The sequence below is a fragment of the Aulonocara stuartgranti genome, assembly GCF_965226115.1.
Source record: "Aulonocara stuartgranti genome assembly, chromosome: 11".
Lineage (NCBI taxonomy): Eukaryota > Metazoa > Chordata > Actinopteri > Cichliformes > Cichlidae > Aulonocara > Aulonocara stuartgranti.
Window position 1 is genome coordinate 4,027,379 of NC_138947.1, and position 25,562 is coordinate 4,052,940.

Genomic DNA, 25,562 nt, shown 5'->3' on the forward strand with positions numbered 1-25,562 from the left:
TTAGTGTGAACAAAACAATTTTATTTTAATTAACGGATAATCCATATTTCCAAACAAAAGTAGAGGGGATAAAAACAATTCATAGAAACTTTCTGTCAATTTATTCACCAACAAACAGCTTTCTACAGTCCAAGGTGGCTTTTTCAGTATCAACACTGGTGGTTGACACTAGGGTGCCGTGCTGGACATGCAAGACAAGTTGTCAAACAATAAAAACCAACTTAAAATAGTCCTAAGCTAAGTCACAGTCATAAGTCCATTGGGGATAATATTGTAACATAGACTGAGGTTTTCAGAGGTTAGTGATACATTACTTTATGGTATCGGTACGATAAGCTCAAATGACATGAATCGAGGGGGTTTCCCTACACAACAATATCACCAGGATATCGAAAGAGCTTGCATGAGGTCTAAAAACAGAAAGTGCGAAAGATGTCAAAATGGTTCAGTTGTGCCTTCTCCCAGCAAAGGGAAATCAGAGCAATCTTTATTCATCTTATATTGGGCCTCAGTGCAGCCGCTCAGTTAATCCTTAGTCTTTTGATTGGCTGACCCTCATAAACAAAGGTTTGAACAGCAGGTGTGTAGGACTTGTGTTCTCACAGCCAGAGCTCTGTCTGAGATAACCATATTAGAAATTTACTGATTAAACAGAGTGAAGAGGAGGAAAAGACTTTCTGATTTGAACTGTCTGAAGCCCGGGCTTTTGGCTGACAGGAAGTACATATACAAATTCAAATTATATATATATATATATGTATATGTATATGTGTGTGTGTGTGTGTGTGTGTGTGTGTGTGTGTGTGTGTGTGTGTGTGTGTGTGTGTGTGTGTGTATAATAAGAAAAAGCAGAAGGGATTCTGCATTAACTCAATTAAAATATTTGGATTGTGCATGACTCTTCAATGACATGTTGCACATCACATTTTAACTTCATGCAAACTCATTTCCAATCCTGACAGGACATAATACCTGTTATAACAGGTAACGAGAGATTATGGCACAGTCATAAGATAAATGCTCAGTGACAGAATCTTTGTTCTAAGGCAAGTACAGCTACTTTTGTAAAAGCCCATACCACCCTCCCACTCCCCTGTCTAAAGGGTCCAATACTGACAAAAAAAAAAAAAAGTAATGACAATAAGGAGGATGAGCTTTGCCACCCCGATGTTAACACCATGGGTCTTTAGAGTAAGAAAAAATATACTTCAGTCAAACAGGGTAAGGGTAGAAACAATCTACCAGTGCTGTGATTCTGCAGATTCAAACTGACTACTTTTCAATGCAAGTGCCTACGCTTTTATTTGTATTCATTACAAACTCCTTCTCGCCCCTCAGACCCCACAACAAGTCAAATTATAGACAAACCAAACTTTTCTTTTAATAGCCAACACTATCACAAAAATACTCCAAACCGTATGATTTGTCAGCTTTGGCACAGGCTGCTGCTAAGTGTAAAATTTGCTGGGTTTGTCTTTTTTGTTCTGATATTGACATGCCCGTCTGCCCACCCTCTGAACCTGAGCTTCCCCAATTGAACCCTAATATGCCTTAGATGTCTATGAATCGATGATATACTGTACATATGGACACAATCATGGGTTTTCTCTCCATATAAACAGTGCTAATACAAACACACAATAAAACATCCTCTGCAAAAGTTCAAGACATTTTGGCATTTGTCTTTTTTTAATGGCTTCTGGTTTTCTCTTTTTAAAAATTGGTATATTTACAACAGGCTTTGTGCTCTTGGCTGTCCCATTGGTAAAGCCCTTGCTCAGTATTCTCCATGCTCGTACGCAGATGCTAGCACACAGTTTCCGTATGTGTAGGTGTATCACCGAAAATGAAGCAAATGCTCGCTGAAATTGTTTGCATGGTTTTTGAGAATGACATCTGAAGTGAGTCCAACAGACCTGCTGGTGAACTGCGCAATAACCCATTCTACCAACCTGTCCATCTCACGCCACATCTCAAATGTAGACTCGGCTGAGGAGCTGCAACGGGCCACAAAGTCTCTGTATTAGCGATAGTGAAAGCTAGCCTGGCTTGTGTAACTGGGATGATGGTGTATCAATGTCGGTGTTTAAAGCGGAATGGTGAGGGAGATACTTCTTCTTGGGAAGCTGAGAAGTTGAACGCAGACAATGAAGGGAAGGAGAGATGGATTGATGAGCAGTCAGGTCAGCCTTCAACCGTAATTTCCCCCGTAGCTTCTCCTTGGTCTGTCCTTCCACTTCAGGGCCCATTCTCATTGTAGTGGAGAGAGATCGGTCGCTCTCGCTGTACTGTGGGCATGTAGGGCCAGTTGTAGCTGGAGCCCGAGAGCAGCATGTCACGGAGGAGCGTCTCAATTGGAGTCTTGCCGACGAGGCGCACAAAAAACAGCTGTTCGATGACTGGAGAGGAGACAATGCGCAGGGACGGCAGGCGGAGGAGGAGGCGTCCAAAGCGGTTCGGCTGGCTGGGGTACTGGTTTCTTACATACTCCTCCAGAGCACACTGAGACTTCTCCTGGATGCTCTCCACGTGGGCGACGTCTGACAAGCCCATGGCGTCTAGTAGAAAGGAATACAAAGTGAAGATTTAGAACTGATATAAGTATTTATCCAACTCAAGCAGTAGTCTTTTTGTGAGAATGACTGTATGACATTAAGGTGAGTTTTGTGACACACTGACTTTCATTTAATTTTAGGCCAACCAGAGTAGTTGTGGGCTGCTTTGCATTTGCTAGGTTAGACTGATGGGTCAGAGGGGTTTGCGGCTACATTATAGCTTACTGTGTAGATTTTATGTTGAAGGATAAATCAGGTGTTAGCCATGGAATAATAACCAGTGTTCTGCGGGTTCCAGTATGTCATGTGTCAAAACGTAAGTCAGAATTGCAGGACGAGGAATAACTGCATAAGAAAAATGACTTCTCATACCATATTTTGGTTACTAATGTTCTGGATTAATGTTATGTTAGGCTAATACTGTTTGGCATATGATGAAATTTGTTCTTAGTGAAAGAAGCTTCAATTGTGCAAGATTTTAACAAAACCTTTTAGTATGTGGCAGAGTGGTGTCTTCACCTAATACTTATTCATTGCCAGAAAGAACCAGGATGTAACAGGGCATTTTCCTTTCAGAGAAATCTGGCTACAACTTGACAAAATCAAGGTTGTCACAGCGGAGATCTACTTCCACCCCTGTGGTCTGTGTTCACTTTCTCCTCAGCTGGGGAGACACTTTCTGCCTTCCAACTCCTTCTACCTCTCGTCTCACCGGCCCCCACCTTGGGCAAGAGTCTCGCACAACCAAGAGTGTGTAACGCAGCACGCGGTGCTTTTCACACCCTGTGTGTGGAGCGGAGATCACAGGGGATTTTGCAAAGCAGGTCAGAGATGTGTGAACTCAAAACAAAGACGCATTCTACTGTACTCTGCCACATACTGTACGAGAAGTGGGAGTGCTCTTTGACCCTGCCCCCTGCGTGAACCCACATATTGAAGGCAGGTATTCGATGAGGGTTATTTATTCTCAAGCTTAGTCTTTCGGTTAAAAGGCGTTGGCCCGTGAGTTTTAACCCGTCACCCTGCATCACAGGTCTCCTTTGTCTTCTCACACTTTGATCTGTCCCCTGTGTAAAACCCTGCCTCAGTTCCACAAAAAATAATTAATTCACCTCATATTTTAATCAAGCATGTCAATCCCTCCCCACCCGCCCAGCAGCCGCTATTCTCATCATTCCGGGTGAATAATTGTTCCCACTTTGGTTGTATTTCCATCCACTCGGGAGGCAGATGGACTGCGTTTTTGTCAGCCCGACCATTTTGGAGTCCTTCGTGACAAGGCAGTCACTGCCCGGTCGGGATTAGCGAAGCTGTCTGTGTGACTGAAACCACTTCGTGTGCTGAAGCGACAGCTCTGTGGGTGCCCTTCTACGCCAAGTGCCGTGTTCTTTTGTCTGATCCTTGGGCACTCACCGGGTCATTGGGGGTGAAGGATCAGGGTGGCAGGACTGAGATGCCCGCTCTCTGATGTAGCTTGATCGGACTGGGCTTCACAGGGGGAGTGGTGGGAGGGGACTCAGAGGGAGGTGGGAGACAATTGGTGTTTGTCTGAGCTTGTTAGGTCATCCTACCAGGTCTGCAAGGGTCAGATTTATTAACAGGTCTATTTACGGTGTGTGCATGTTTACATCAAATTCAGGATTTGATCATTAAAGTGTGAATATTTCACAAAGACATACAATATCCTGTTCGAGGGTCTTGCCAAGATGTGCAGCTTTTTAATGTGTATACATGTGCTTCTGCGCATATAGGGAGGTCACATGGGATGCTTAGGGCTATAGGGGTTATGTAGGTCATGGCGAATCCTCCTTCTCACTGAAATGCACCATACATAATTCAACTCCTGTGGTGGGGGCAGGGGTCCTGGGGCTTGGGTTGTGCTGGTCTTGGAGTTTAGGGTTTGGGGAGCGTTGGGAGGAGGGGTGGATGACTGGTTTTAATAATAGATGGGATCATGAAGGCGAGATGGCTGATGAAAACAGGCAAAAGAAGGGAGAGGAGGATCCTTGGCTACCTACATACAGAGAGCTTGGTGAAGATGCTCAGTAGGCAGAGAGTGAATCTGACAAGCCATGCAAGATGGGAAAGGGGGGAAAAAGCAGTAAAATAACACAGACGATAGACATCTCAGTGTTGGCTTCTTCACCATCCATTTCCCCCTGGGTCACAAAGCATGATCTCTCTCTGAAATATCCCAGATGTGACAGTATTTTGGCTGACACTGGAGCCCAGTGACTGCTGGGATAAACCTCAACAGGCTTTGTGTATAAGCAGGATCAAAACAATGCAGATGCCAGGGGTTTTGCCAAGAAGTAAAACTATTATATTTTGATTTAATTCTCTCTGTCACTCAGTGGGGAGGACATATTGCCACATAATGTAAGGTTGTGAGGCTCAAGAGCCCTGTTTTTCTAAGCTTTGGATGCAAACCGACAAATCTATTCTAGCATAAAGGCATTTTCTTTGTTGTCGAGTACTGTACTGTGTATAATAAGGGGTTTATAACACTGGATTTTTGGGTCCAAATAGTAGGCATGCAACAATACAATATAATGAATCTGTTGTTTCTTGAACTTTATATAAACAGATTCTTTTTGCTACTGTAAATTAAGAAATAAATTGCTTTTCAAAGAGTCGTTCCCACAAATGGACAGAATTCAAAATACAAATGCAAAGTTTATAATGCGTAGTGAAAGCTTATTCTTCTATTTAGCAAAACAAAGAGGTTCAAGTGAGGCACGAGCAGCTCACAGGGGTCAAGAGCTGCCTTTTACAGTATGACAAAGTGATCAAATTACAGTCAAATTCATGGAGGGCAGAGACCATGACTGACTAACAGCAGCATTTACATATGGAGCCAATGAGACACAATCTACTGCAGCATTAGAGGTCACCTCTCAGTCAGCCATAGTACTGGTTTCCATTCAAATGCACCTCAGACAAGGTGTATGTCGTACAGGGGTTTGTGTTAACAAACCTTTTGTTTCTTTCTTAAAGCTTGTATTTGCAACTTTTAGGATGAATCTGAGCATTTTTTTTATATCACCTATGGGTAGCAGGTATAGGTAGCACCTTTGCACAGCATTTTAATGATTTATAGTTGTCATTTAAATTAATCTACACCACATTTTTTCACTTAAACTCACCAGATGTAAAGAGCACAATGGACTTGAGACAAGAATATTCAGCTGTGTCGACCTGCAGGGCCTTCAGCTTCTCCACCTGCTCTTGGAAGACTCGGATGTGGTCCATGAAGGCCACAACACGCTCTGCTGACATAGGTGATGCGTGCAGGCCGGCCGCTGCCAACAGAGGAGCCACATGAAGCGGCATGGAGCACTGGGCAGCATTTAGAACAAAGAGTTCGCTCCATGACATTCGCAGCAGAGCCACCTAGAAACAAGCGGTATAGGATGATTATTACTTTTGTTCAGATTACCCATGTGGATGACTAATTTGGCTTTGGCCTTTCTGCTTTTAGTTGCAAATATAAAATGAATAAAGGCAAAATGTGTCTGAAGCCTAAAACTGTGACAGCCCTTTTGAGAATTGCTCAGAGTTTGAGCACTTTGAGTGCCCTCCAGTTAGAGTTCAGCAGGCTTCAGACAGCATTTATACCCATCACTGACATGTAACCAGAGAGCAACACATACACATTAATCCAGAGCGAAGAAGGACACAGGGTATATTTAACATTCGGTCATTTAAACCACCACATATCACCTGGAGATGATATGAATTTGGTAACATTATCCAATACTTAATGCAAATTACATACAAGAGCTTCATTCATTCAAACAGGTACCTATTCACTACAGAATAGGGAAGCACACAGAAACGGTGGAATGACAGAACATTCCTGACACGCCTACCCGTCAGAAATTAGACAGCTAGTCTGATGAGGTGTTTATTGTTACTTTTAAAAGATTGGAAAGGATACAAGAGGGTGAGAAAGCATGCACTGTGACAGGTAGAAGAGGATTAAACTTTTCTTATGTAACAGAAACATGTTTGGAGATGTGGTTAAACATTAAAAAAATAATTAGAATTTATTGAGGTGACCCAACAAGTTGTCATCCTAGGGCATCAAATACTGCTGCTCTATCAGATTTGGCCGGTATAACCGAGATAAGCACAGAGTGTCCTTTAGCATCTGTGCCCTCTGCACCAGCCGCAGTATCACTGAATGGCGAGTGTCAATAGTTCTCCTTGCAAAAGCTACAAAGTCCACAAAGTAGGAGGTTAAAGGGGCGATGGAGCAAGTCACAAGTTTGTCTGCCAGGAGAATACAGTTTGTGTCCCATTTGGGGATTTCTATTTTTACTTCTTTTTTACTGGTTAGGTTTAGACTTGAAGTTCTACTTTGCATGTTTCCCACCACTAACTTTGGATGCTGGAAAAGTTACACATATAGTTTTAAATGTGATCCAAAGGGGTCCTTTACACATGTGGAATTCCTTCTCTCACCCCAACCGGTCGCAGCAGATGGCCCCGCCCCCCCCTGAGCCTGGTTCTGCCAGAGGTTTCTTCCTGTTAAAAGGGAGTTTTTCCTTCCCACTGTCGCCAAAGTGCTTGCTCATAGGGGGTCATATGATTGTTGGGTTTTTCTCTGTATCTATGAAGCGCCTTGAGGCAACTTTTGTTGTGATTTGGCGCTATATAAATAAAATTGAATTGAATTGAATTGAATTGAACAGTGACAGACCTGCACACACAGATGCCAAAGGGCACCCGCTGTGTATCTCTGAGACAGTGTTTGACACAATATCAGCGCTTTGATATTGAAAAGAGAAAACCTACATGGATTTTGATAACATGTCTAAAAAGAGTGGGGTTTGCAGAAAACACCTGAGTGCATGCTGACATTACAGGTCAGAAATATTCAACATGTGAACTTGACATTAATGATATGTTAATGATTTGGTGCAGATACAGCGGACATATTTGTGATGACTATGTCTGTCAGAGGTGCATGTGAATATTTATAGGTCAGGGGATTACTCTGTGCCAAGACTTTATAGCTGATATAAATCTATATATGCATGATTGATGTCAGGTCGATCTGAACCAAATGTTGGGAGTTGAGGTTTGTGCCAAAACAGATGTGCTGCGACATGATGGTTAACAAAAGAGGAATAAAAATATTAATGTGTTTTTCAAATATTTATTAGCTTAGTTCTGTTCAAAATGTAAGTGGGGATGACATTTTATGAATTTTTAGCCAGTAGCTTGAAAATAGTGTTTTGAACTATGAGTTATTACTTTACTTTTTTTTGTTTTCTGGCATTTCTCTGTGCATGATCTATTAAGGAACAATTTACCATTGTAGAACTATATATATATATATCTATATATATATAGATATATATATAGATATATAGATATAAAATTATTTTCTTATTGCGAGTTAGATGAAAATAAATACAGATACCGCTCTCATGTTTGTGTGACTTAATCCAATATAAAGACTGAAAACAGTAGAAAGCAGTTAGCCTGGCCTGGTCTCATTCTCATTAGGTTTGGTCTACTCTGGTCATTCTTCACACTCACCTGATCCATGAGCTGCAGATCAGGAAAGAAGGGGATGTTCTTGGCCCACTCCACAGCGCTGAACAGCAGCCTGGCCGCCAGCTCGCAGATGTTCTCGATACCCATGAGGTTGTTCCCCTGCATACACTGAGCCCCGTAGCGAGACGTTGGGTACGGCTCAGCGCGAAGCAGCAGAGAGATGAAGCCCGACAGGTAGGGTTGGCCGTTGTACGGGTCGGTGCCATTGTTCAGGTACTGCCCTGGACTGCTCTGGGAGTTTGATGTACGTCCTCGTTGTACTGCTGTTTGAAAACAAAGAAGAGGATGAGTTGAACTTTTATCTGGGTGAACCTGAGACTTTTTAACAGTGCTTCAGCATTTTTATTTAATTACACAAGTCATTAAGGACTAAATGGGACTGGAGCACACTAATATAAACTCATATCTGTGTTCCAGATCCACTGTTTCCTCTGGAAGCAGGCCGCTGGATGTTTCTGGAAGACAGGCCAAGAACTGTGTTTTTTGCAATCTTCCATCAGTTTGTTATGAAACTTTTATCATTTAGCAAGCTTGTTATAGTAGTTTACAGAATTACTACATCCAAAGGGGCGCTGCACGGTCAAGGTCCTAAAAACCTGCAGGAGTAACAGAAGGGAGACGCGACGAAGACAGAGAAGAAAGAAGCAAATTGAGCATGTCAAATGTGCCGGGTGATCGGGGGGGCAGGATGGGGGTTAAGGGTTGACAAGTGTAGCAACACAACATTTCTCGTACCCCTAAAAGTGTCAGCGCTCGTCTTTTCAGCGAAGGGATGGAAAGTGGCCAGGCCAAGGCTATTCTACAGTGCTGTTGTGCCTCAATGAGTAACGACAAGCAGCAGCTGGTAAAAATATAACACTTCTTCACACCTACATATGTTATGCACCCACACATGCATACACACTCATGGATACGTACGGTAACACCCCCGCCCTCAGTCCCTGCACTGGCAAATGGCCCAGCCTGAGGTGAAAGGGGCACGCAGAGGCCAAGCTCTTGCACACACACATACACACAAAGCCCTAACCTCCACCCCCACCCCCCTCTGGTGTGGAGCAATGATGATGCGGCGAGTGCTCAAAGGCCCATTTGGAAAACACCTGTTCAGTCATCCACTGTCTGACTAATAACTCCATCTTCAGTTACACAGAGCCAGCGAGAAAGGCAAGCGAGAGGAGAGACGCAATGAAAATGCAAAGAGGGGTTGAAAAAATGAGGCAAAAGGCTGAAATGGTGAGATAAGGAGGAGAAAGAGTGAGTGGAAGGTGATAAGTTGAGAAAAGGGAGATGGGGGCGATGCGAGGTCTGGGGAAGAGTGGAGCGACGGAAAGAGAGAGAAGGTGCAGAGTTCAATGTGCTTGAATATAGCCCGAGATGGGGCTTCAGATAGAAAGCTGTGGTTTACATAAAGAGACAGGTGGAGGGAGGGGGTGAAAGAAAAGGGAGGACGAAGGGCTTGGAAAATGCTTTTTAACTCTCCATCACCTGTCACCTCACACACAGCAGCTGTGCCAATTGAACGCACCATGGCACGTCTGGAAAAACGAGAGGTCAAATCACTCATAAGTTATAAAAATGCCTTTAATTCTAGCCTGTCCTTTTAACAGAAAAAAATACCTCTGCACAAAAGGTGTTGACCTCAAAGTACTAGTTTTCCTTGTGAACTTGTGTCAACCCGTGTGCCCGAAAAAAGAATGTGATCTCTTCTGGCAAACAGCGCAGTCTCACTTTGCTGAGCTATGAAGAGGTTTTGCCTGTCTCAAAGACAATGTTGCACAACGGGACATTCCTCGTCGCTTGCACTCCAGCGGCTCCTGTCTCGCTTTGCAAAAGATGGCTGTCAGATTAGCCACATGCATCTGTCTTTGCAGGATTTCACAAACAAGGGAAAATAAAACTGCACTCTGAGCAGCAGGAGTGAAAGTGCTCCGAGAGCAAGTCGTTGCAATTTCCACAGAGATTACCTGGCCAAATATGGTTTTTTTTGTCACTCTGAGGTGCTTTAAGTGTGAAGTGAAAGACTGCTAAATCATACACTGCTGATCCTTTCAGTCAGACATTTTATTGTAATACAGGCTTGTGAATGATTTTCCAGATTAGAGAAAATGTTGCTTATAACTCCTTCTTACACAAAGATTTTTTTATTTGCCTTTTTAAACCCATTCAAAATCCCTTAATGAAAAATATATCTGTGTATATATGTATGTATATAATCTGACAGTGAGGTTTTTGCACAGAGACATCTTAGAGACACACAGGAAACATTGGGGTTCAGGTTGGAATATGTACTTCTCAAAGATTATGAAATCTTTAACTTTGCGATTGAATCAATAACAACATGGTTAAAGGGTGACTCTGATGATGGTAAAGGAGAATGGATCTGAGAAATATGTTCATATTTGCAGTTTACTGGGAGGCTTTCCTGAACTTGTCTTTTGCAAACTTTTTCTCTGTGAAAACATCAGCTGACTTCCTAATTTGTTCACCAAGAACTGTGTTAAATTAAGGTGAATAAAGTTGCTTTCTCTAAAAGCCAAATACAGCTAAAAAGGCTAAAAAGAAATGCTAAAATGCACTTTCTCCAGTGACCACATGGGGTTAAGTGAGTCAACCCCACAGAATCCTATAATGAACTTCAGAGATGAAACTAACATGTGGCTAACTTCCTCCTTCATTCCAATGCACAGTAGGTGATTTTTTTAATGTACTGTATACATTTTCTAAAGGCTTAAATGTATGCATTAACTGACAGGCAGTTGCCAACACAGGCAGCTGCTGCTGGTAGCTAACCTTCACTACAGCTAATTCTAAGCACTGAATTTGGACCTCTTGATGGTTTCCGTGTCTTTTGCAGCATAAAAAATAGGATAAAATAAAATAAAACACAATGGCCTTTTACAAAACAGCATGCATCCTTTATTTAGCTTATAGTATAAAAATGCTGTAGCAGATCCCAAAAAGGGCACTTTTAAAAAGACTCTGTCTGGTAACTTCTTTAGGGAGACAGACTCAAAAGGCGCTTTGGTCCATATCTAAGTCAGAGCACTTCTGTGAACTGAATCTGTCACTCTGTCCTGGTTTCATGTAAAAAAAAATCTTCTACTGCGAACAACCTGGTTTTAACTACTTTTGACTTTCCCCTTTATGCACTGAGTAAATTGTAAAACAGTGCGCCTGAACTCCAAGAGGAATTTATTAAATTCATCACAATTTAAATTGAAAGAAACAGTTTTTTTTTTAGACCCCGCTGCTCCTTATCAGGGGCGGATCTAGAAGGGTGGCATGGGGTGGCAAGTGCCACCCTAAAATGATCCCTTGCCACCCCAAGTGTCACCCCAGTTTTGCATATGACAGTGTTGTTTATTAAAATAAGATAGCATTAACAGTTTGAGTGTAGTTACAGTCAACAGTGAATATAAATGCTAAAACTGAATATATTGCATAGTGTTCCCCCCCTGCACCATTAACAAATGGTTCAGCCCATAGCAAGCCATGTTTATGAGACAGAGCGAGTGAGAGAGAGAGTTTTTAGATGTGGCAGATTTGTAACGTTTAGTGTGGAGTGTATACTTAGTGTGTTGTGTTATGTAGTTGTTGTGTTGTGTAGTCGTTGTTTTGTTTTGTGTGTCGGTGAGGGCACTAATGAATGTCACAAAGGCACATTTGCAATGTAAACACTGTCACTAGAAAACCAGCTGAGTGATACACCTCCTGTTGTCAGGGCTGCAGGTTTATCCCTGTGCTGTCCACCAAAAGACAGGAGAACAAACTTATTTTTTACTGGCACACATCATTTGTGGGGCATCTTATTGCGACACCTGATTGTTCTCTCCTTTTAGTTTTAGTAATATTTTACAAATTCCTATACAAAATGAAAAAACAACAGCAGGTGTATTGGCTGCATTTTTAGATAAATAGTTGTATATGTTTACAAAATGTACATTTTATATTTGCATTTCAAGTTATAAAAATTTACTCAACATGTCTGTGTGGGTTTTTTTTTTTTTTGCAGTAAAAAAATACTACTAGGATTTTAAGTTATTTGTGTGATTTCATTTCAGGTCAGTAATACTAATGCAGTATGTCAGTCAAAACAACTAAATTAAGTTGAGCTGAAAAGATACCAAACAAGGCAAGGGAAAAGAATAAAAAATAAACAATTTGAGGGTGAAATACAAACGTAAACTCAAAAGGAGTCAGAAATTGCCGGTTGTATTTCAGACCTCAGTGGATTAATCCAACAAATCATGAAAAAATTAGGTTTCAATTTTTGTTCATGACAGTGCAGATTTCTGACATTTTGTGTAATTTAAGCTGTAACAATGTGACTGTTTTCTGACAACAAACAGTGTAAACCTAAGTTAGACTTGCATTTGTAAATGAACCGCCCCATGTTGTGTAGCTCCATGTTGTGTAGCTCTCTGGATTTTATACTACATTTATACTACATACTACATATTTATTCATCACACAGGCTGTACAGTACATAGCATCAAAACTCACATGTTTTATGTAGCTAAAGTGTTTAATTATGTGGGCTACAGACAATAATTAAGTTATAGACTTTATTTATATGAAAAACGTGTATGCTTACTGCATTTGGATTATTTTAACCATATATAACCACCTGCATAAGTGTATGAAAAAAAGGGCTTCGATTTTGCCACCCCATTTGATTTCTATGCCACCCTAAGAAAATTTCTCTAGATCCGCCCCTGCTCCTTATGTCCCTTATTTGTGAATTCACAGCTATTGATATGTTCTCATATTGATTAGTGGTTAATCCCGCAGATGTTGGTGAATCTACTTGATCCACTTGACTTTTCAAAAGCCTCATTGTGGGGGTCACTCGTGCCTGAGAGGCAGAGCACTTGAGTACGCCTGACTAAAACACATCGCTCTCTGTTTTTACTCGCCTACAGCTGCTGTACAAGACTCTGGAACAGATAAAAAGGAAAGGGCAGAAGGGTGATTGGAGTAAGGTCCAAAGAAATGGAGAGGTAGAAAGGCCAGTGCAGAGACAAAGAGATGTGATATATTTACACGGAGATGGGCCAAGGGAGAGCAAAAGAGACAGAAATGACATTAGATAGAAACAGACAAAAAAAAGGAAACAGAGAATTAAAAGGGGGATGGGAGCATAAAGTCAGATTTGAGTTTGTGCCATAATCCGTTTCCGGCTTTTTAATTGGTGGACTGTGCTTGACCTTAATGCAATTGACTGAGCTTGTCAGATAGTAACTTTAAAAAGATAAACAGTTTTTGTTTTTTTCTCTTAAATAAAATTAATCTGAATCCAAATTGAGGGCAGAGAAAGCAGTTAAAAAGGCAAATACATCCCTAAAACCCCAAACAAAACAGCATCCTGTGTAGGTAGGCCATGAAATGAGGGCAAAAGAATGAGGGAGAGGAGGAAAGTGCATGCAAACAGAGGTACCATGGGACATTTCAGCTGCGACTTTCAAAATGCCACTTCAGCAAATGGCAGCTGGCAGAGAGCACAGTTCGCTGCCTGGCTGCCCTGGATTAGCCTCTGGGTCAGACTGTTAGTGGAATTACAGCAGCTAAATACAATTAAGGCCTATCAACATTTGGACTAAAAGGTCACAGTGCCGGGGCAACACAGACGCATTATAGATTTGTCTCAGTCTAATAGCTGCATTTAATAAGTAGCTTTTCCATTTCTAAAACTTCCACTGGCAAGCAAACAATAAACACGTTTCCCAAAATGAAACTGCGTCCCTGAGTCATGTCACAGAGAGAGGTCACGTGTGTGTTTGTGTCCGTGAGGCGTTCGAAACTCCTGCAATTAAAGCAAAGTTTAAAAAAAAGAAATAATTAAATGTTTAGCTGGGGTTTTTTTTCAACTTTCATTTGGAATTCATTCTCAGTTCTCGGTCTTGGAGCTTGTAAGCACTGCTATTAATCTTTTGGCTTTTTTTTTTTTCATTCATATTTTTTAAGAAAAACTTGAGCCAGCTATTTCTATAATGATTACACTGTAGCTCGGGGTTTTGTGCTAATTCTTCCAAAGAATGACCTTTATGTGGTATCTACAAATATTGTGCTGTGTGGTCCATGGTTCACTCACCTAGCCCATGGAGTGGTATTGTTCAATAGCAGGCTCTTATTTTTTTATTCCTTCTGTTTATCTCACAGAAATATTTTAGCTACCACAAACACCATGAAGCACTTTATCCAGCACTTCAGGAAATCACAAAACAGTTCTTTATTAAAATGACCGTGACACAAAATTTTAGAACAACAGTGGATTTCACAGCTGTCAGTGAACCTATTTACATTTATTGGACCTAAAGAGCGGCTTCCCTCAGCTCCGATGAGCTGTGTGACTTTTACGGGTCGTTGTTTCAATGTGTCAGCCCACAGCTTTACTATTTTGGTTTGCTTGTACTCCTCTATCTTCCATTTTGTATACATAATGATGTTAACCTTTGATAACAGTGCATGCACCCTGTCAGGCATGAAAAAGTTAGCAGACAGCAAGGAAATACAGTGGAGCATTTGGTAGTTAAAGACAGATTTTACTCTCAGGAGCTGGTGAAGGGCAGAGTTAAAAGGAGAGACTTTTATTCATAAGAAACAAACATGAATGCTAATGTTGCTAAATTCCATAAGCTGGAAGTAACTTTATCTAAGGTTCAGGAGCAGGACCACGCCTCAAACGCAAGCCTTCCTGCCATGCGTCTATAAATGCCTACCTGTTGTACACACCTTTTTTTTTTTTTTCATTTCCGTGCCCCCTCCCTCTCTCTCGGGGACGAGGCTTCCAAAATCGAAGAAACTGCAGCACGCATGTCACTGATCCTCACCAATCCAATATTCACTATCAAAATGTGTGAAGGCCTGTTCCTTCCTCGTGAAATAGATATGTTAGTCTTGTGATTGCAACACGTTTAAGCTGGCTCAGGTTGTAAAAATATCAGTTACTAATTGCCAGGGTAGTATGCAAACTAAATGCAGGTGTCTGTACTCTGCAGTGCAGTCATGGCTGACTGCAACACTTGAAAGCGATCTTAAGCCTCCTGCACTTCACTGTTTGGTTTTACAAAGCTCTATATAAATGAATGCAACACTTCAAAGAGAAATAAAATGTAGACAAATGAAAAGTTGGTCGATAATAGTATTTCTTCACTCAACTTCACTACCCTTTTTTTGGTTCCATCTTAAGAGAAATGTTTTGAGAACAAACCACCTGCACGCTGTAGGAGGACTGGCTGTGTCCCCAGTTGTCTGTCAAACATCATGAAGGAGCTGAGGTATGCAGCGAACGTGAGAGACACAACAGAACGGGAGCGCAGAAAAACCGGAGGCAGTGCAGGAGCGGCAGAGAAGTGAGGTGACACAGACAGAGAGAGACAAGAGACGTGGAGGGATGAGAGGAGCTTTGCGTGAGGAAGTTTGGTAGCTTTGCTGCATCGCCGAGGTTGCCTCATTCTTTCTCTCAGACTTTGATGAGGCAGTTCCTAAATTAATTAGCAAAGTGAATTCAGCCCAGTGGGTCTGATTCATGTTACACTTATTTACACTTCCACACGCCCCTCCTCTTGACTTTATTTACCACACAGCGAGCCACAGCAGGACTAAGATGTCCCTCTTGAATTATTATCATGTAAAGGTGCATTTGTTTATGGCGCATTGGAGCTTCATCTCCAACTTTTATTGGTACGGCTATAAATACTTCTACTACACTTCTACCCAACGGGCATGAATAAGATCATCAGCTAAGCCCCTAAAATATAAATGTTCATGGCTTCCCAGTAGTGCTATGTTAGGGAACACATGTGTGGCAGATTAAAGGAGAAGGCTGTTGGGGTGTTCACATCGCACAGACTGACATATTTAATGACTCTTTCTCGACTGTGCATTAGTACAAGTGACCTGAGTGACACATGAAAACAGGTTGAGCTACTTCAGTTGCAAGCAAAACAGTTCAGAGTCAGTTTGCTGGAGTGACTGAGTGAATGGACCAGAAAGGTCACATTACGTTTGCTGTTGTTGCATTGGTGATTCTGTGGGATGAGCAAGAAATGGCATCAGTAGTACACAGCAATACAACGCCTTAGCACTGGAGATAATACTATAGGCACAATTGTAACACCTTAAAATATATTTTGCTCATAAACTGCCTATAAAAGATGAATGTAGTAGTGATGGGATTTCTGGCTCTTTTTAGAGAATCGGCTCTTTCGGTTCGGCTCACTAAAAAGAGCCGGCTCTTTCGGCTCCGAACCAGCTCTTCAGGTTGTTTTGTTGCTTTAATTAATTTATTGTTAACAATAATATAAAATTATGCACAAAAGGAATTACTAATGTAAAAAAAAAAGTTGTTATATTTATATATGTTTATATATAAATATATGACGTGGCCCCTAGAGACAAAACACGTACAAACTCCAAAACGCATTTCTAGCATTTCTAGCATAAGTGACCTAGGTAGCTCTGAACTTCCAAAACAGAGCTACCTAGATCACTTAAATTACACAATTGAAAGCATGAAAGCATATGTGTATCGTTTGTGTATTTATACACAAGCATTCATATATAGTCAAATTTTTTAAAAAAAGGTCATTTACCTGTTACTACCACACACCAAATCCGGTCGTTGGTACTTGCTGGCTTGTGTAGCCACTAGGTAACAAAAGTTCAACACTGCCGCTAGCATCCTGGAGCACTTCTGTTCTCTTTTCTACGTGTTTTGAGTTTTTATGTGCTTCTGAGTTTTTACGTGTTTTGGAGTTTGTACGTGCTCCAGGGTTCGTACGTGATTTGAAGTTTGTATGTGCTTTGTCTGTAGGGGCCACTGTAAATATACTTTTATTTATTCACTTCACATAAAATGTAATAAATAAATCATATAATACAAAAACCAACTATTCACATTTCAACTTTTAACTATTTAAGTTTTCAGCTTTTTCCTTTTACAAATTTAAAGTGAAACAACACAAAACACTGCAAACCACAACACAATTAAATGTAAATTATAATATGAAAACTAAAAGAACATGCATATTCTTTGTCATATGGACCTGCATGAATAAACTTTCTGAATCCTTTATCATCTGCAACTGAAAATAGTTGTGGATCATCACTATACCTTGTTGTCCCTGGCTCTCTTTCTCTCTCTCTCCCTCCCGCTCTGTTCCTGTGCAACTGAGTGTAACTACCGCCCCTCCCCCCTCTTCCCAGCGTAAAGCACAAGGCTCACCTGCGGAGTGAAGCGGAAATAAGTGCGAGAGAGAGGGTGAGAGAAAGAAAAAAAAACCACAGCTTGCGATAAGGAGCCGGCTCGCGTCATTCATGTCAAAGACCCGGCTCTAAGAGCCATTTCGTTCGCGACCGACCCATCACTAGAATGTAGCCGCCGTGCATCACCCATTGGTTTATGAAGCTAACTTTTGAAGCCTTAACACTCAGATTTTGGTCAGGACCACATTCGATTTTAAAGAAAATCTTAGAATCCGTGTTCCACTCACCAAAAGTGGAACACGGATTTATCCTTAAGCTTTTAATATAATTACCACACAGCAGGTCATATGAATTCATTGCATTAAAAATGCTTCAAAAGGCACCAAGTAGAGAAGTGACTCACACACAGTAGAGAGGCGACTCAAATTAGCAGTCGAACCATGACAGGCATCTGCATATGTCGTCACTCACCCATCAGTCAAATCAGACGCACTCCTAATATTCAAACTTGACTGGAGTTTAAAAGGGTGAGCTATTAAAAAATATCCCCTTACAATATTTCTGAGAGGGGAAATTAGCTATAGTGCCGAAAAACAGCTGTAAACATCCTTTTTCTGCTTTGAAGTTGGACTTTATAACCTTCTATGCCATGGTGTTGCCCTCAGGCAGCAAACCAAATTTTTGGTGATCATACTATCCCCATGTATTTATTTATTTTGTGACACAAAACACTTCAGTGTTCAGTAAAATGATGAGTAGCAGACGGTTTGACCTTTGACATTGGGGTGGAGCAATTATTTCAGGAGTCAAACGTGCATGTGACAGAATGCTAGCGACTGCTAAGAACAAAATCTTTTTTTTGTATGTTTAACTTGAGCTAAGCATATTTTAAAAAACACATGCAAGTTCAAGAAAATGTGAAGAAGTATTTTTAGTTAGTTAGGACAGTTTTCTTTGGGCAATAATAGTAAAGCAGTGGTTCTATATTTTGGTCCTCGGGACAGCTTGTTTTAGGTTTTTAGGTGTTTCAGTACTGCAAAACACCGGATTTAGACAGCTGTAGCACATAATACCCAGTTGGTTATTTGAATCAGGTGTGTTGGAGCAGGGATTGGGACGTGATGGGATGTGTAAGCGATCAAATCATGCACTAAAATGAGCATGTAAAAAGTTGCAGGAAATGAGGGCAAGAACAGGAAAGAATTTGATTGGACAGTAAGGGTCACTCCCTCTGTGAGGACAGGAAACTGGATGAGAGTGACAGCAGGTACGAGAGGATCGCAGAATCAGAATCAAGATTTTATGAAGGGAGATGTAAGGTACCAGGATGTAACGGTACTCCAAATGTCAAATGACAGAAACGTGACATCCACCTCTGTTTCATAGAGTTCCAAACATTTTTTTAAACATATATAAACAAGGAGCACCAAGTTCCCCAAAAGTAGGGTGACGTGTTTTTTTTCTCTGTAAAACTAAAATTCATGGCGTAGAATAGGAATCTATGGGAAATTACTTTCTTTTTGTTACCGGTCTCAACTGGCTAACTGAGGAACTGCAGTATTTGGCACTTTTGCATTTGCTTCATTTTTCAACCCTGGAGAAAACTGTGTGGTTTTGCCATTTGACTGGTAGTCATTTTCCTCTGAGAGCTCTCTGGTAATGACTTAGCTCATGAGTCTAGTTACAGGGGTTAAGTGTTTAAATTTGTCGATAGCCAAACAACTGGGATACGTAAAGATTTTTAGTGCCAAAATTAGGCCAAACTGCAGTGTTTTGGTGTTAAATTGCCTGCTCGCTGTGGAGGATGGATTAGTTAATACCGTGTTAGACTTTAGCACTCCAGCAGGGTATTTATTCACCGTAGAGGCCCCTGACGGTTCACACTTTTGGACTTTGACTTCAGCCTGTGTGTTATTAATGTTTTAGATTTGGTTGACCTATATTTTTCACTGCTGTTGGCATTTTGTGGGTCAGAGGAGGCAGCAGTCTCCCCACCGAGCATGTTCAGTTTGGGTATTACAGATTCTTGTGCTACAAATGGATGTTGAGACTATTTACTATCACTAGACTCCAAAAGCTGTGCGTGTGTCCACAAATGTTGCGTGCATACAGCTGATTCAAGACACATACAAGAGACAAGATGACCTTATCACTGTGTATGAATGAATTAATCAGAGCAGTAAACTCCCACGTGTCTTTTCCGTCCTCACTAAAGTCAGTGGCTCGTCCTTGCAGCATGTTTCAAAATTAAAACATTCACTCTGGTTCAAAGGAACTGTCAGGCTGATTCTTTTTGCCTCTCTACTTAGTCATCCTAGAAACTGAACTGACAGAGGAACAAGTGGAGGTTCTATGTAGCTGCCTGGTGAGACAATGACACTAACGCTGCCAAGGTTTTAGGGGCTTGACTCCTACTGAAGCCAGCAGTGAAATGTTTGCTGTCATGCTGCTGAAAGGTGCCCTGGTTAAGAGTCTCCAACAAATGATATTATGTTCAACACAGCAGTCTACAGAAAGAGGTCAAATGTCCCCTTTGGGAAACAAATACCACTCACTTGAAAGCAAAGAATTTCAGAATCTGCCACAATCCACTCATAAAACTTTTAGCACGACTTCTCAGGCAGATCAATATTTATTTATTGTAGCAGAAATATCATGAAGCGCTGTCATTGATGAACTTGAAGCATGAGTTCTCTTGCTTCTACATGAGGCGGAATGACGAGAAGATGAAAACTAGGTTAATCACCAACTCTCCTCTGCTATCCAAAAACATAATCTTCCCATATCCTAATACTCCATCTGTGGATGAAGCCGGTGAACCATGTTATATAATAATTGCATAACATGTCCTAGCCAACTGCACCCACATATGACCTACATGCTATCACCGAGCACATTTGAAGGGAAGTGAAAAGGCTTCTAAATAATTAACAGAATGACAAATCAGCTCAACAAACTACATCTTCATGCACATCTGCTGCTTTATTTTAAAAGTATCGTCAAACTTTGGAATTTAGCAGATGTCTTGTGTAAATCATAATTTAAAAATGTGCATCTGTTTGAAAACTTTAGCCTGTTGAAAAAATATGAAGAAAACAATATTTATATATGCTCTCTACGGTGAGAGAGAACATATGATTTAAAAGTCGTTAAACTTTTTCTTTAACACCCATCATCTTTAACTTCTAGGCTGGTTAATGCGCGATTGAATAATAAAGTTAGACGTCAGGATTTATTTTTTATTTTTTAATGTTTATGAAAAATCGTGTTTACGCAGTTTAGCTGTTTTTAACGCCCCTGAAACGTCTAATTTACTTCTATTTCCTTCTGTATTTGGAAATCGTCCTGCCATTAAAATCACAGTAAAAAATTCCCCGACAATGAATATGCTTTAGCAAATATGGTCCTAACTAGACAAATGATCGCTGATAAACAGAAGTCTGTCGACAAAGAGGATTTAAAGACAGCGAACTGACCCCAAATGGACCAACAGATGAGCTCATCCAGTGTAAGTTGACCTACTCCACATTTAAGCCTTTTGCACACAACTAAAAACCAACACTGCAGAAATGGTCAATATAAACAAGTAAATGAGCGACTGCCTTCAAAATGAGACCTTTCGTGATTTTTTTCACACTCTTTCTTCAGTCGACTGATATTTTCAGGTTTTATTTAAATGAGAAACATTTTTTTAACTTTTGGTTTTTGCCCGACTGAATTAGAAGAATCTATTTGTGCCAAAAGACAAAAAAAACTGTGATTTCTACAGATGATGAGAAAATGCTTAATTTTAATGTCTCAGCCTCGCCAAGAAATATTCTTAAAAAATGGCTGTAAAACAGTTCATTTCCCATAAACGCCTTCTAAGATGTTACGCTTAAATTATTAATATTTTGCTTTCTTGTAACGTATTTATTTCACTATATTTTCGTGCAAACTGTGACCAAAACTCCCTTTCACTGATGTCTTTTCAGCTCTTTAACATTTTCCTTCTTACAGACTGAATCAGAAGGACTGGCTATTCTCCACGCAGCGGCGCGTCAGGAGATTTCCTCGGGTTCATTCAGTCGGAATGGAGCATGACTGAGTTGGTGTGGCTTGCGGGTACTTAACATGAGGTAATACTGTGTGTACAGTGAACACACACATACACTGCCAGAGGCACAGACTTCAATCACACTAACCCTTGAGGGATCATCTCCTCTCAGCTCGTCTCTAAGGAGAGCGGGTTATTTCCAACGTCTTTGTCTGCTATTTACATTTTGGCTGTGGCAAAAGGCGGCGGGGTCTGTCCTTCAACTTCCACTGCCTAGTGCCTTTGGAGGACTGCTCACGGTGACGCAGCTGCTGACCTTATTCTGTCCTCTGAGAGGGAAAATAAAAAACGGCGAAGTGTGACATCTTCATTAAAGTCTCTTGAGGACCGCTGAAGTCACGCCACTTTTTCACTCGGTATAATTAAAACCTAACTGCTCATATCTCACCTGTTCGCATATGGCTTATGTGCACAGTTTGTGTAACATCGTGCGTAATAGTAATATGACATTTCCATTATAGTGATCGGTCAAATTAAAAGTACCCCGTTCTTCTTTATTTTCTTTCCAAAATGCAGAAACTACTTTAATGAATCTATAACTCAACCAGAAGACATGCTGGTTCTTATTTTAAATATGCACAATCTCATGCTTCCTGATTCGATGCAGCGCTACCGAATGACAATACATAAGGGAAAGCTCTTCTCCAGCACGTTTGCTCCGCTCCTCTTTGACACTAACTGACCCGTTGTTAATCCAACACAATGCAACAAATGTAGCGGCATCCTCTTATAGCGGCTCGGGGTGTCGGTGTGCAAACAGCATAATTAAAACTGCGTGACAAAGGGAGGATTTCACGGAACAGAGAGCGCTGGGATGAATGGTTCAGATTCAGTAAAAAAAAAAGTGAAGTGTGAGAAGGTCTAAGCATGCTGATTATAATAATAACTAAAAAGTGAAGACGCGTAAACCAGTCAGGGTGCATGCAAAACAAAAGATGGCACGAGGTTTTCTTTTACACACATATCTTTTTGTGTGAGCGTCACATGAATTTAGGTTTGAATGCATTGTTTTCTTGCAGTCAGAGCAAATCTGTCAAAGTGAAGACTGCCTTCGGTTTGTCTATTGATTTCTTTCGCCTGCTTTTGATAGGGGTTCGTCTGCACTCGTGTTTTCTTGTTTCAAATGTGTTTTTAAGAAGTAATGAAACAAGTGAAACCAGAGAAACATTTACATCTTTTACGACTGAATTCCAGACTTAATGGCACTCTTGTTTTAAAAACTGAGAATACTGCGCACAGCTTTACGCACATAAATACGTTTTGTAAATAAATGTCTGCAGTGTTACAAATACAGTCTGACATCCGACACACACACGCAGAGAGAGAGAGAGAGAGAGAGAGAGAGAGAGAGAGCAGCCAGCCTTACCTTCTCTCCTCATGCCGACTTTGAGGCACTTCTTCAGCCGGCAGTACTGACACTGGTTCCGGTGGTGCTGGTCGATGGGGCAGTCTCGGTTCCCCCGGCAGGTGTAAGTGAGGTTCCGCCTCACAGAACGCTTAAAGAAGCTTTTGCATCCCTCGCAGGTGAACTGACCGTAATGCTTCCCACTGGACTTGTCCCCACACACCATGCAGTCCACGTTGGGGATCTTGTCCCCGGAAAGTGCGTCGTTCCCTGGGGTAGAACCGTTTGGTGTTCCAGGTGCCCCGCCGGGCTCCTGGCCGCATATCTGGAGTTGAGACCCCGGATCTGCAGAAATGTTCTCTGGCCATTGATTTACTACCATTGCCATGCTATCCCAAAACACTTGGTCTTTGTTTAAACCACAGAAGCAGAGTCAGATTGCGTGATAGAGATCCGTCCTGACGTCTCGGGAGAAAAAAACGAGGGAGGGCGAAAAAGCGCGTCCCACTTTCCCCAGAGGTCAGTCTGAGCGTATCAGAACTGTGATTTCTTATTGTCGCCGAAATCTTCCTGTAAACATCTATCAAAGTTTACAGTAAAAGCAAGGTATCAACATGATCGACTCAGAAGTGCAAAGCCTACAACTCCCGATGTTCCTTGCTGCGCAGATATCCATAAACACGTTGTTCTTCAGAGCGTAACCTCTCGGGAAAGTCAGTCCAGTAAGTCAGAGTCTCTGCTGTCAAAATTAAAAGCCGTCTGATTATTTGCTTGCCTCTAGAATTTAAAGTTGGACAAATGAAACTGAATATAGAAGAAAACGTGTTGCCTCATGCGCCTTTCTTCAGCCACAAGCTCAACACTACGTCTAAATTGAATGAAAAGCAGAATTAACACTGACTACATGCTCATATCATTCGATGTATTTAGTCCCAGCAAGCTTCTGGATAACGCAGCCCATGGAGCGCAAGTCCCGGGGAGCACGCAATCCTTGTTCCTCTTTTTCTTGCGCGCCGAGGTGACGATTTGGAAAGCGACGTCAGTGGGCGCTCTGACATTTATTTACCAACTACACGGGCGAAATATCTCCAGTGTCTTCTGGATGATCGTCAGTGTGGAAGAGTCTAAATAGAAACACCTCGCTGAACAAGCTTTGCCGCTCGACTGTACTATCGCTTTACCCTTCGACTGTCTGAGAGTCAAAGCTACAATTTCGGCAAAGTGTCACTGGCAAGGCTGCCTCCTACGGCTGCCCTCCACTGGCGGCGCTCCATATAAGGTCATAAATCCCAAATAAGGTCGTATCCCCTCCCCTCAGCTGGAGAAGTGAGAGCTTGAGGGCCCGGCGTGATAGGCCCCAAAAGTGTGGTTAAAAAAAGAAAAAAGGAAAAAGGGGCAACCTGATTGGACATCGTATGACTGGATGGGATTGACAGACAGTGGCGCTTGTTGCGATACAAGTACTTTTAAGTGGGCTCCATCAATGTCCAATAGAAATTATAAGCTTACTGTGCATTTTGTGCATTATAACCAATGACCAATAAGCAATTTTAAGAAGTTAATAAAATAGAAGCTGCTGAACACGTGTGGTAGCTTTGTAGATTTCTCTAATAATTTCAAATAGTTTTGTTCTTTAAAAAGATTTTACGTCTTTTAAAGGTTAAACCTTAATGATGGGAGTGAGAGACATTTTAAGTGGCTTACCCGCATAAAAGCCCATTAGTTGTCATTATTTAGATGCTTGAAGGCGAGAGGGCAGTTTTCACATTCCACTCCGGCGGGGCTCAAAGCCCCGTGTTCAACTTAACTCCCAGTTTAAGAAGTGCACAAATGAGCAGACGTCTATGGCATTGCATCTACTTTGGAAACTAATCTTAATGCATATGAGTCTTACAAAGGTTTGAATCCCACAGCGCAAATGCACAACGATGTAGTTTACGGAGGCGGAAGAAATATCGCCTACTAAACTTTTGGAATGAACAATATTTCAGTATTTACAGTTGCCTACGACTTAAAACTAAAGTGAAGTTTCGATTTTTTTTTTATTAAAATGAAAGTTTTGGATTTAAAAAACTATTCGACTCGTTAAAGCTTTTTGCCATATTAAAGGAGCATCTTTAAGAATCAGGAAATTGTGTGTTTCTTGAAATCATAAGTTATTTCTTATTATAAGTTAGAACATATTTCTGGTATTTTTCTGGAAATGTTTTTCCCACTAATGAACGACTAGAGGTCATGGTTTGCCAACTGTTTTATCTATACGCCACAGCCTTGTGACCAATCTCAGACCAACTGTCGGCGTGGACGAAACACTCCAGATGGTTCCTGATAAACTGGTCATCACTGAAATCGTGCAGTTTCCTATCCACCAATTAAATACTGTAAAAACAGCGCCGCGGGCAAACTTACAGAATAATAACTGAATATCTTAAATGCTGGCGGTGTTTGCAAACAGCCCCCGTGTCCTCCACAAAGTCAACAAGAGCAAAAGGTGCCAAAGGTCTCACCAAGCTAAATCGGCCAGCAATGGAGAAAGTGTTGATTTTTCGGGTTTGTTGTGTTGTAGTTATAGTCTCTGCCAGCGAACAAAAGCCCATTTCGGTAATTAACAGTGGCAGTGTTGTTCCCTAATGGGAGTTTTCACGCAGCGGGGACCCGATTATTTTCCCAGATATGGTCTTGATTTGTCATGTGTAGGTAATTCCAGCAACACCGCTGCCAGGGGGTCGAGTGTCCCACCGCCCCGTGCTGCATGAGACCGAGGTTTGAAAAGTGATAATGCGTTTAGACA

General features: G+C 41.4%; 1 protein-coding gene and 1 long non-coding RNA gene across 3 annotated transcripts in view; one reads left to right on the forward strand and one right to left on the reverse strand.

Annotated features, from left to right (window-relative positions):
• nr2f5 (nuclear receptor subfamily 2, group F, member 5) lies at window positions 1–24,285 on the reverse strand. The gene is made up of 4 exons (XM_082551706.1): window positions 22,793–24,285; window positions 8,106–8,386; window positions 5,702–5,948; window positions 1–2,558 (listed from the first exon to the last, which is right to left on the reverse strand). The coding sequence occupies exons 1-4, from the start codon at window positions 23,157–23,159 to the stop codon at window positions 2,239–2,241; spliced, it is 1,215 nt and encodes a 404-aa protein (XP_082407832.1). The 5' UTR covers window positions 23,160–24,285; the 3' UTR covers window positions 1–2,238.
• Window positions 16,911–25,562, forward strand: part of LOC309717274 — a 52,092-nt gene continuing 43,440 nt past the window's right edge. Inside the window, exons 1-2 of one of the 2 annotated variants that reach the window (XR_014279658.1) lie at window positions 16,911–17,385; window positions 21,330–21,448. This is a non-coding gene — a long non-coding RNA (uncharacterized lncRNA). Of the gene's footprint in view, window positions 17,386–18,120; window positions 18,650–21,329; window positions 21,449–25,562 lie in introns of those variants that run through there. The other variant, XR_014279659.1, reaches the window with a different exon arrangement.

Excerpts from the sequence above, each read along its gene's own strand:
- nr2f5 (XM_082551706.1), bottom strand. The coding sequence starts at position 23,159 with ATGGCAATGGTAGTAAATCAATGGCCAGAGAACATTTCTGCAGATCCG. Across the intron at positions 8,387-22,792 it reads AGTCGGCATGAGGAGAGAAG|CAGTACAACGAGGACGTACA; the intron begins GTAAGGCTGGCT and ends GTTTTCAAACAG. Across the intron at positions 2,559-5,701 it reads CATTGTGCTCTTTACATCTG|ACGCCATGGGCTTGTCAGAC; the intron begins GTGAGTTTAAGT and ends CCTTTCTACTAG.